This window comes from Rosa rugosa, chromosome 5, assembly GCF_958449725.1.
Source record: "Rosa rugosa chromosome 5, drRosRugo1.1, whole genome shotgun sequence".
NCBI classification, from domain to species: domain Eukaryota; kingdom Viridiplantae; phylum Streptophyta; class Magnoliopsida; order Rosales; family Rosaceae; genus Rosa; species Rosa rugosa.
This window is the reverse complement of record NC_084824.1, coordinates 45,485,987-45,497,408: the sequence shown is the minus strand read 5'-3', so window position 1 is coordinate 45,497,408 and position 11,422 is coordinate 45,485,987. Positions and strand designations below refer to the sequence as shown.

General features: G+C 36.3%; 1 protein-coding gene across 1 annotated transcript; it reads left to right on the top strand.

Annotated features, from left to right (window-relative positions):
* Positions 1-9,025: 9,025 nt before the first annotated feature.
* On the top strand, positions 9,026-9,592 carry LOC133712828 (glutathione S-transferase T3-like). The gene is made up of 2 exons (XM_062138943.1): positions 9,026-9,371; positions 9,449-9,592. Exons 1-2 carry the CDS (start codon positions 9,159-9,161, stop codon positions 9,530-9,532), a joined length of 297 nt encoding a protein of 98 aa, XP_061994927.1. The 5' UTR covers positions 9,026-9,158; the 3' UTR covers positions 9,533-9,592.
* Positions 9,593-11,422: the final 1,830 nt, after the last annotated feature.

Genomic DNA, 11,422 nt, shown 5'->3' with positions numbered 1-11,422 from the left:
TATATTATTTTGTAGTCTGAAATTAATCCTGATTCGGAAATCGACCGTGCAACAATGTGGATAAAGGCACGGCAGGATAAACACGGCAACTTCAAAGATGTTGAGGTAGAGAAGTGTGCCGCAGACATAGTAAGTAAAGTGTTATACTTGTTTTAGCTTATCTAAGCCATTTACTACAACTATATTACAAGATATACAACTTTAAATCAAAAACTGATTTAAATTAAAAAAAAATTCTTCTTTTAGGAAAAGCTGAAGAGACAAGTGAGTGACGGTGAGGTGACATCTTGTGGCACTGATGATGTATTGACAAAGGCTCTAGGTAACCCTGAACACCATGGAAGAGTGCGTGGTGTGGGGGCTCAAGTCAAGCCTGGCGTATATTTTAACCTACCGAGGCAAAAAAGGAAAACTGTTGAAGAAAGAATTAAGGAAGGCTGCAAGAAATTAATAGAGGAGGAGACAGAGAAAATTGTGGCACGAGAGAGAGCATATTGGGCTGCAACAATAATGAGGTTGGAAGCAAAAGTTGATGGGAAAACCCTTGTCATTGAGTCCCCTACGGCAGGCCAGAAGGACCTTGGTTCTGGACAAGGTAGTTGCTCCACTTTGCGGGAGAAGTGTGCATTACAAAAGATTGAGGACGCTGCTGGTATCTCTGCAAAGAAGCAGTTACACTTGGTGGATGACATTGCGAAGGAAGTGGAAGAAGATAAGGTTGTACAGGTTCCGGTGGAAGAACCAGCTGCTGCAGTAGTTCATGAGAAGGCTGTTGAGTTGGTTGAAGTTACACAGCAGGTATATATGCTCTAATCTATGACGTAGATAAATTAATTAAACTGTTTTGATGCATGTGTTTGATTTGTATATTAATAATCAGTGTTGATATGTCGAGTTGTCCTAGATGGCTGAATTGGTTTCTCTTGAAATATGTGTGATTGCATAAAACAGGAACTTAAAGAGTTCGAGTGCAGATTGGCTTTAGGGTCGATCGACAATATTGTTGCTATTGCAACCATTGTTGAAGTGGACACTAATTGCGAAAACTAGACACTTCATGGTGTTGCTTTGGAAGAAGGGAATGTGCGAGTGTCGATTCTGCGTCCACTTGATCCTCAAGCTAAGGTTCCATTCCCAGTCAACGATGAGATAGATACTGTCAAAGATGCTGTTGGGACTTACATTGCTTGGCCGAGGGACCTCATACTTCAATCCCCTCCCGACACTATGAAGGTAAACTAACTGAAACTGCAACTGAAGCATGCATGTTCTTCCATTGTTCTTCCATTGTGTATTTAGTAATAACTCGATATGTTATCATGTAGAAACAACCAAATAAGTCCAGTAAGGGTTTGAAGAAGAGGAAAATGCAATTAGGCAGTCCTGAAGAGGAGAATATTGACATGAAGAAGCTACCAAAAGATTACCCTGCACCTTTGAAGTGCTTGTGGATTTGGACAAGGGACAATTTGGCAAATGGGAGGACAATCTCCTTCAATTTGGAACAGAAAGTGTTTGGCATCGACAGGAAGCATTATCTGTTTAAGTCAGACATTCATGCATTGTGTACAATGACTGAACTATCAGGTGGAGTAATCTCAATGTATATATGGTAAGTTGGAAAAATCAGTAGGCTCCAATGAATTATTATCTCATAAATGTATTCAATATGTATACTCTTATTTGTTTTCAAATGTATTAAGGTTATGTGCTTTTACAGCTACTTGCATGAAGTCTTGAAGAGAGCAAAGATGTCACACATGGTTAGCTTTGCGGACCCTTCACAGATTGGAGCAGCTGGAAGTGGAAATACAACGGAAAGATCGCATTTTCTAGCAAATAGGTTCACAACTGCACAGAAGGGCCAGATTTTTTTGTTGCCGTATAATGCAGGGTGAATGACTTTTCTTTAACTTGTCTAATTAATTACTTCAAACATGTCGTTTAGTAAGTAATATATATATATATATATAATAAAAAAAAATTGCAGCTGATAGTAGTTTCTTGGTATAAAATTATAAGAAACCATTGGATGTTGACTGTTGTCAATCCGGAGGAAGAAACTGTCTATTTCATGGATCCATTGCGGCGTCGACTAGTTGGTGGAGAATGGCAAACTGTTGTAGAAAAGTAAGTCTGACCAAGTCTCTGATTTTGATAAAATACTGGAATGATGATTTTTATGTTGGTTTGTTTGTCGCCGATTGATTAAACTTACTGCTGTCTTCTATTTTATTGTTGAAGTGGGATCAAAATTTACAATGCTCAAAGAAATAGGTCTGGCCGGAAATCAATAGTGTGGCAAAACATGGGGGTATGCTAGTATTCATAATTGTAGGTTCAGATTTTGTACATGCTATGGTTAGTGCACTGCTGAGATTTTGTAATGACTGTTTTTAGGGTATTCCGGCACAACAAAATGTGAAGGACTGTGGCATATTCATCATGCGGTACATGAAGGAAATAATTGAGGATAAGAACCTGGGTTTTGCTTCAAAGGTAAAGCCTTAAATTTTAGTTCGACAGCTTTATAACTTAATGTTCTTGTTGCTGCATGATGTTGTGATGTTGAGATTGTACTATGCCTTTTGTTTCAGTGGCAGCGACGATCCGAATTGTTCTACACCCAAAAGGATGTTGATGTTGTGAGGTCAGAATGGGCTAAGTTTGTGATGAAGTATCATATTGCATAGCTGTGATGGTTGTTCAAGGCATGGCTCTTATTTTGGTATTTTGATCACCTGCCTACTGCTAGCTGGTTTTAGTTTTTGCTTTAGTTATAGGCATGGTTAATGCGCAGTTGAAGGCATTTTTGTTTTGGTATTTTGATGAGCCTCCTGCTAGCTAGTTTTAGTTTTTGCTTTAGTTATAGGCATGGTTAATGCAATGTGGACGCGTTTATGTTTTCCGGGCTTTATGCAGTTATAGCCACTTAGGCAATGTTAATTCTTATGTAAATGTTGGGATGAATATTGCTGATGAATGAAATGGCTTTTGGAATCAAGGATGTGTTCAATTGTACAGAATGTATGTCTTCTCTTATATCTCAGACAATTCAAAACCAACAGCAAACCATTGTCTAACAAATGAACATGATGAAAAAAGAAAGAAAAATCTGTTGTCTGATGAAAACGAAGACCACAGAGAATTGAAAAGCTACAATTGTATGAATTGATAAACTACTACAGCATCTTGGGAGGCCATATGGTTGAAAAGAGACTTTAAGGATCCATGAAGCAAGAAAGCTGTAGTTCAAGAAAATCTCAGACAACAGTTTATTTTAGGATGCAAAAGTATGAAGCAATGATACACAATGGCTTTAATAGTTTTGCTCTTGTCTTGTTTAAAGTCAGTCAATAGCATTCAATTACTTTGCAGATGTACAAGCTTCCTTCAGACAACAGTTTTTTACAAATCAATGTTCTCTAAATTTTCATCACACGTCCATATTCTTCTAGGATCTGTCAACTGAAATTACTTTGCACAAGAGTTAAGTTGCAATTGCTGTTGTTCTTCGTGGTATTCAGACAACAGACAATTGTGTAGTCGCTGTCGTAGTAAACTTTATCAGACGACAGTTTTTGGTATTATTGCTGTTGTTCTTCGTGGTATTCAGACAACAGACAATTGTGTAGTCGCTGTCGTAGTAAACTTTATCAGAAGACAGTTTTTTCGTATTGTCTGATTATGTATCAGACGGCATTGAGATAGACAACAGCAAACTGTATAATCAGACGACAGTGAAAAACTGTCGTCTGATTGAAAAATTGGTGTAGTGATCACCATTCCATTTATCATCACCATCAAGAAGCTTATCATCCATCCATTCCACCATCAAGGAGGATTCAAGGAGCATTGAAGGAGGAAAACAAAGAAGGAGTTAGCCATTGATTTGTCAAGCTTCAACTAGTTCATTCTTTCCTTAACTCTTTAATTTACCTTGATTTACTTTATAGATTTGATGCTAATTTGTATGACTATGAGTGAGTAGTTACTTTGTTGGGGCTAGGGTTGAAAGCCCTAGCCAAACTTGTATGAATTGTTGTTTTAATTTACATTTGATATTATTTGTGATTTTCATCTTCATATGTTAATTCAAGAAGTAAATGCATTCATTCAAACTTAACTAATTTGAATGTGTTGTGTTTGTCATCTCATGAAAAAATGTTTAGGGAGTAGTTAACCTTGAGCATTGATAGCATGATAGCATCCTCTATGTGCATGTGAAGGTTGTGAGTTAAAATCACCTAGATCTAGGATTGGTTTGCTTGCATGATTATCTAAACTCAAAGCTTCATGCATCTAGGAACAATGAATTGAGACTTAACTGATAATAGGATTTGTTCTTAGGTAGTTAATTCTAGACTTATCCGGTTGGAATTGATACCATTAAAGGAGTTTAAACATTTGTAGTCTTATCCGGATACAAAGAGGGTAATTGGGAAATTAGAATAGCATCACTTGTATTTGAACTTCAATAATTGCAAGGGAGGTTAGTGGTAGACAATCCAACCCCTAACTTCATCCATTATATTACTAGTTTATATTTGAGCATTTAGTTTACATTTTAGCATTTAGTTGTTTTCAATTCAAAACTATCTTAAAAAAAAAACCAAAATCAAATCACTACTCCATCTTGCACATACTCACCATGAGCCTAGATTTTCTTGTGAATTTAGGTTTGTGATTGTACATTTGCATATTCTAGCTCTCCTTAGGTTCACACCCTAGCTAGTGAAAGGAATCAAATCCTCGTGGGTTCGACAACCTTTCTTAAATCCCTATACTATTACTTGTACCCCTTATACTTGAGGGTGGCTATTTGGCTAACAGTAGTCATGGGTAATAGAGGGTATTGAGTATGAAAACTCTTCTTCATTTTCTTCTTCTAGGATAATACCTTGATCATAGGCTTGTAAATGGAGAAGAAATCGTGTAAGGAGTGGTCTAGACATGGAATCAGAGAAATCAAATGTGGTATTCTTCTATCCACATCTATTAATCCTTTTTGTTGCATTGGCAGCTTTCCTGATAAGAAAAGAGTGCAGGAAGATGACTTGGATAGTTCTCATGAAGCATCAGACCGTGTAAAGCTAGTAAGATAGCTCTCCTGTTCACTCTCTTTTGCCAATTGTATTTCAAAATCAGAAAGAACGTTAGGCATCATTAGCATAATGATCTCATTATATATTATTTGTTTGACTACCCCTTATAATCAACTCTTAATTTAAGATTTTAGGCAAAGTGCCAGGAACGTTAGCATATTGGCCCCTTTATCAATGCAGCTGGTTTGAAGACAACTGGTGTGAGCAGCTGTTTAGTTGTTAACAGTCCGATTAGGTGAGAAATTACTCAACTTGCTTTTATTTCCAGCTGTTTGGTTGTGAGAAATTAGTTGTTGTGCATTAAATAGGTTTCAGCTTTCTCTGTTCATAAAGCTGTTTGGTTGTGCATTAAATCAGTTTCTATTGCTTTCTCTGTGAGCAAAATGGAAACGACAGTCCGATGTGATCAATGTGCATGTTTCTTTTACTTTCTCTGTGTGCAAAATAGATTCAATAGTTGTTGTGCATTAAATAGGTTTATATTGCTTAAGCTGTATGCAAAATGGAACAGAAAGTTGATGAAATGCAGTTTATTAACTGAATGGTAATAAAAGAATACATGTGTGTTCTGAAACTACAGGTTGTGTTCTGAAACTGCAGATTGTGTTGCTTTCTCTGTGGCTATTTACTTTCAGTACAAGTTTGATGTCATTAGTAGATGCTGCTGGTTGCTATATGATTTTTTAGTTTGTATGAACATGACCCTTGAGTCTTGTAGTTGAACAATGGGTTATACATGTTGTAGTGATGCTGGTTGCATTTATCTGAACTGGTTATGATATAAAGTATCATTTACTTCTATGGATACATGCTAATTGTACTTGACAATAACTCTGTGGTTTAGACTCACATAAACTGCAGTTTATTTAATTTCTCAGTAATGTTAATTGTATTTAGACAATAACTCTGACATTGACTCAAGGAAACTCTTAAAATAACGTTTATATTGTTTCATGTGCATTATTGATCATATCTTTCTCTTGATTTGCTTTTGTGTGCATTAACTTCCCTAAAACACTCAACTCTGTTAAGACCTTCAGACTCCAACTTTTTGCAATTTACAATAACTCAACTTCATTCACTGCTGCCTATTACTCTATATAACCTTCATTAAGTGGTTTTCATCTGTTCCCCAACTGAACTTCAGCATTGCACTTGTGGTTATTTATGTTGACTTCCCATATGGATTCTCAAGCTTCACAGGTACCCAGTGTGATACCCCGGAAATTCGTATTTATTTTCCGAGGATTTTCCGGAATTTAATTAGTGGTTGTTGGAAGGTTTCGTGGCTCGTGGACGGAGCGGAAGTGTTTCGGACGAATTTTTATTTGAAAAGGATGACTTTAGGGGGGTTGCAAAGGTTGAATTTTGATACGTTGAGATTATCCGAAAACTTCCTTCACGAAAGTTGTAGAGCGCGTCGATACGAGTTCGTGGACATGCGGAACGCGGAAATCGGAGTTCGTATGAGAAAGTTATGACCAGCGGAAGAAGTTTCCGTTTTGGTATAAATAGAAGTTTCCCGAAAGAGAAACTTACTATTTTCATTTAGTTTCCTCTTCCGGAAACTTTCATTTTCTCTCTCTCTCTTCTCTCTCTACCTCACCTTCACTGTCTGAGTTTTTCGACTGACCCGACCAGGATCCGGCCTATCCGACCCGGATTTTCCGGTGAGCTCCGGCGACGGCAGACCACCAGACGAACCCAGATCAGTTCGCCTCCTCCGTGCGCTCCTCCCTGTGGTGTTCTCTAGCGGCGATAACCACCGTGTACGGCGCAGGCGCAGCAAGGCGGTGCAGTTTGGGGTGTTTCGACCCGACCGGAAAACGCAGCTCCGGCGACGGCAAGGCTTCGGGCCAAGCTTGGGGAGCTCAGAGCAGCCTCCTTGATCGATCCTTGGTGGTTGTTTGGATCGATATACGTGGAAACCAGTTCAACTCAGTTTGAGCAAGGATCCAAAGCTTGTGAGGTACTTGACGAAGTATTCTTTGGACGGCTATTGTGATTGACTGCTTTGTTCTGTATTGAAGACGCAGCGGGAGTTTCGAGGTGAGTAATCTCACAAGGTTCATTATGAACGGAATTACCATTATTGTTTCGGCGTTAATTATTTAACTGCAAACTATAGTTGGTATTAGTAGGCATTCCTGAGCGAATGACTACGTATATATATATTTACGTGAAATATATATATTCTTGTGGATAATGTGTGATGAATAATATGCATGATGGGTTCATATTATTGTTGAATGGGACTTTTTATAGAAACAATATTGTGGAAAAAGATGTTTTCTATTGTTTGAAAAGTATTGAGTTTGATGTTACATTTTGGAGTCAAGCGTGACTCATTTTAAATGTATTGGTCCTTGTACCAAGGGTCACAGATGGTGAGCAGGGATGGGGAAAGCCGGAACTAGATGGTCGTAGCGTTTTTAGGTCAGGTGTGACTTACTTAACGTTGACTTGAGACCAGATGGGGTCTGAAATGCATGGGTCACAGATGGTGACCAACGGTTGGTTCTAAGACCAGACGGGGTCTGAAAACCAAGAGTCACAGATGGTGATAGGTTGCAGATGGTGACCAATGATTTATCTGTGTTATGAGCCTAGTTACCATATTGTCTTGGAGTTATGGGATTAACTGTGACTATAGATAGTATTAGTGGCATTTCTGAGTGAATGATTATGTGTGTACATATATATATTATGGGATATATATATATATACATATGTATTCATGTATTGGTGGCATTTCTGAGTGAATGATTATGTGTGTACATATATATATTATGGGATATATATATATATATATACATATGTATTCATGTATTGGTGGCATTTCTGAGTGAATGATTATGTGTGTACATATATATATATATATATTATGGGATGTATATATATACATATGTATTCATGTATTGGTGGCATTTCTGAGTGAATGACTATGTGTGTACATATATATATTATGGGATATATATGTATATATATATACATACGTATTCATATATTAGTGGCTTCGTGGTGAATCTGTGTTGATGTGTTGTGTGTCTAGGTTAGACTGATTTGTTGTTGGTACATCATGGGGGTAGCGGGGAGCTATCTGATGCTCATGAGTACGTGTTTTTAAAAGAGAGTTTCGGGGATTCTTTCTTTTAAATGTCCTGGGAGGACTTGTGAATCATATTCTATTTGTTAGGTTAACGATAGGTATGATTGAGGGTGTGCTGATGTGTTTCGTCCAGGTTGGACTGATTGGTGTGCTTATGTGTTTTATCCAGGTTGGATCGATTAATCATATTTGAATTGTTAGGTTAACGATTTATTTGATTTTGTCACGGTGTGACTTTTGTGATTTCCTTTTTGGAAAAGAGTATTGTTTTGGGAAGCATGGTATGTTTTCCTTATTCTCGAGTCGAAAGGTTTTCCTCGTGTTGGCGTGAGTTGTGCGGGCTTTTATCCCGTAATTTGGTGTGAGTTGTTTTGAGTTACTCATACGGGCTTGCAAAAGCTTACCGGGTTTGTTGTGTGACAACCCGGAGCACTATTCAAACGGTGTAGGGGTTAATCTTGCAGGTCAGGGAAATCGTGGCTGAAGCTGAGGTATCTTGTTGGCAGCAGAACTGGTAGGAAGCAATTTGATTTGCTTTGCCATTGTTATGACTTCCGCTTTGTAGTAAACTCTGAGGAGCTTTTACGTTTTATCTTGTTGTTGACAATTTAATTCGTAAGCTTATGTAATATATGACTCTGTGGGCGGGTCAATATTGACATAGTGGGTTCAGGGCATCAACATGTATATTGTATAAAGGGAAAAAGTTTTCCAGGTATTTGGTATTGATGGCTGAACTTTCACGCATGTATAATTATGGGGTTATATATCGATTTTTAATTGTGTTAAAAATCAGAGGCGTGACACCCAGTTTTTTCACACAAGACTCAGATCATGACGAAGTTTATGAGATCTCTCAAATGGCTACCAAAAGGCCTCCAAGAGGTCCCGGGTTTAATGTAGATGAGGATTGACTCCTTATCAGTGCTTGGTTGAATACTAGTATGGATTCAATACAAGGCAATGATCAAAAGCTGCATACTTTTTGGGGGAAAATTACAGAGTACTATCATCAGTACAAGTCCTTTGACAGTGATCGTTCACAACCGATGCTGACACAAAGGTGGGGAAAAATACAAAAGGTGGTGAACAAATTTTCAGGGTGTTTTGCAGCTATAAATGAAATACATGAAAGTGGGAAGACTGAACAAGACAAGGTAAACACTAAATATAGCTACTGAAGTCTGATGGTATAATGTTTCAGCTTTTTTTAATTGCTTTTTACTCTCTTCAGATTGCAGATGCGAAGAAGATGTTTGAAGCACAAGAAAAGAGAAGGTTCACACTTGATCATGCTTGGATTTTGTTAAGGCACTAACCAAAGTGGATACAACTAATGCAAGAGCTGGACAGCAAGAAAAGTAAGCAAAGATCTAAACCTTCTCTTCATCTTCAACTACCGGCACTCACATAGTTATTGAAGAAGAAGAAAACACTTGCTTTCCAGTGGCTAGACCACCGGGTAAGAAGGCTGAGAAAAGAAAGCTGAAAGAAACCACTGATCAATTGGTGGAAATAAAAAAATTACAGCAAGAGAAAAAAGAAAGAGATGAAAAAAAAAACTAGAAATTATGAAGGAGAAAATTGAAGTTGACAAGGAGAAACTGCGAGTTAGGAAACTTGAGGCTGAGAATAGGAAAATTGAGGCTGAGATGAGAATTATGTCTATGGATACATCTACTATGAATCCGGAGCAGAGGGCATATTATTCCAAACTTCAAATGAAAATTTTGCAAGGTGATATATGAAGTTTGATGTAGTTAATTCCTCCAATGGTTTTTGAAGACTAGCTAGTTGCTCTTTTGAAGAAAGCCTTCTAGTTTTTTTAGGTTGGATCAGTTTGTTTTCGTGACAGTGAAGTTGTGTATGTTTATGTGATCAGTATCATATCTGTTTTGCTATGTAATCTGCTTTCTCAAATTCTTCCAATCTTAAGACCATGAATGCAAGTTGTGTATGTTTATGTGATCAATGTGCATTATGTTTTGCTATGTAATCTGATGTTTTGCTGTGTAATCTGCTTTCTCAAATTCTTCCATTCTTAAGACCATGAATGGAACCATTTGCGTTGTATGATCCTTGATTTACAAGATACAAAAAGAAAGAAAGGAAAACAACTCTTCAAATAGAATTTTATATGCTACTTATTTAATCAAGAGAAGTTTGTAGGCAAACCGACCATAATGAATAAAAAGAGATCCGAGAGATCAGAAATTTGTATAAGAGGCATCTCGTCATAATATGTTAAAAAAAAAAAAAAAAAAAAAAAAAAAAACAGACTTCAGTTATTGGGATCCCTTGTACGTGACTGCTTTATATACTTAGCATGTAAAATAACTAATTAAAAATAAGAACTTGACGTCCACTAAAGCAGCCATAATTGTTTACGTATGTGAACAACTGGAAATTAGGTGTGATTCTTAAGTGGTAGACTTACCTTATCATCAGTGAAAAACAACAATCAAAACCAAATCATGCCAATTTCCTTTATCTTCTATTTAGAAAATCAAATTTATTATTGTGGCCAATATGAAAGCTACTTTACTCATTTACTCATTGCTGGCAGATTTTTATCAAAATGATTGAGAGTTTTTCTATTGGAACCTCTAAATTTACTCACTTGACCTCTATGCTTTTTACACCTCTTATCAAATTTTCAAATATTAAATTTACTCACTAAACCTCACTAAACTTTCTCAAATAACCTCACTCATATGATTTGCAAACAAATTATTATCTTTAAAATAAAAAATTTAGTCATTTCAATTATTTAATCACTCTAAAAATCTTAACTAAATATACATTTCTTAATCAAGTTTTTTTTTTTTTTTTTTTTTGAGAAAATTTCTTAATCAAGCTTGAGTTTCAAAAATTAATGTCTAATCAATAAGAAAATGTCATGAACTATTATGTTTATATATATATATATATATATATATATATATATATATATATATATATATCTTGCAAATATAATGGATTGACTTAGATTCAGGTCATAAATCATAAGAGGATTTATTTTGTTTTCCCTCACCAATATGCGTTCAACATATATATCATACATTTTTATGTCATATGATCTTAATCATATTTTTACTTCTTATTAAATATATATGAATGTTTTAATGAGTATGTAGTGAAATTGGAAAATGAAAATAGACAAGGAAAATAATAAGAAATACAATCTAATATTATTGAATTGGAAAGT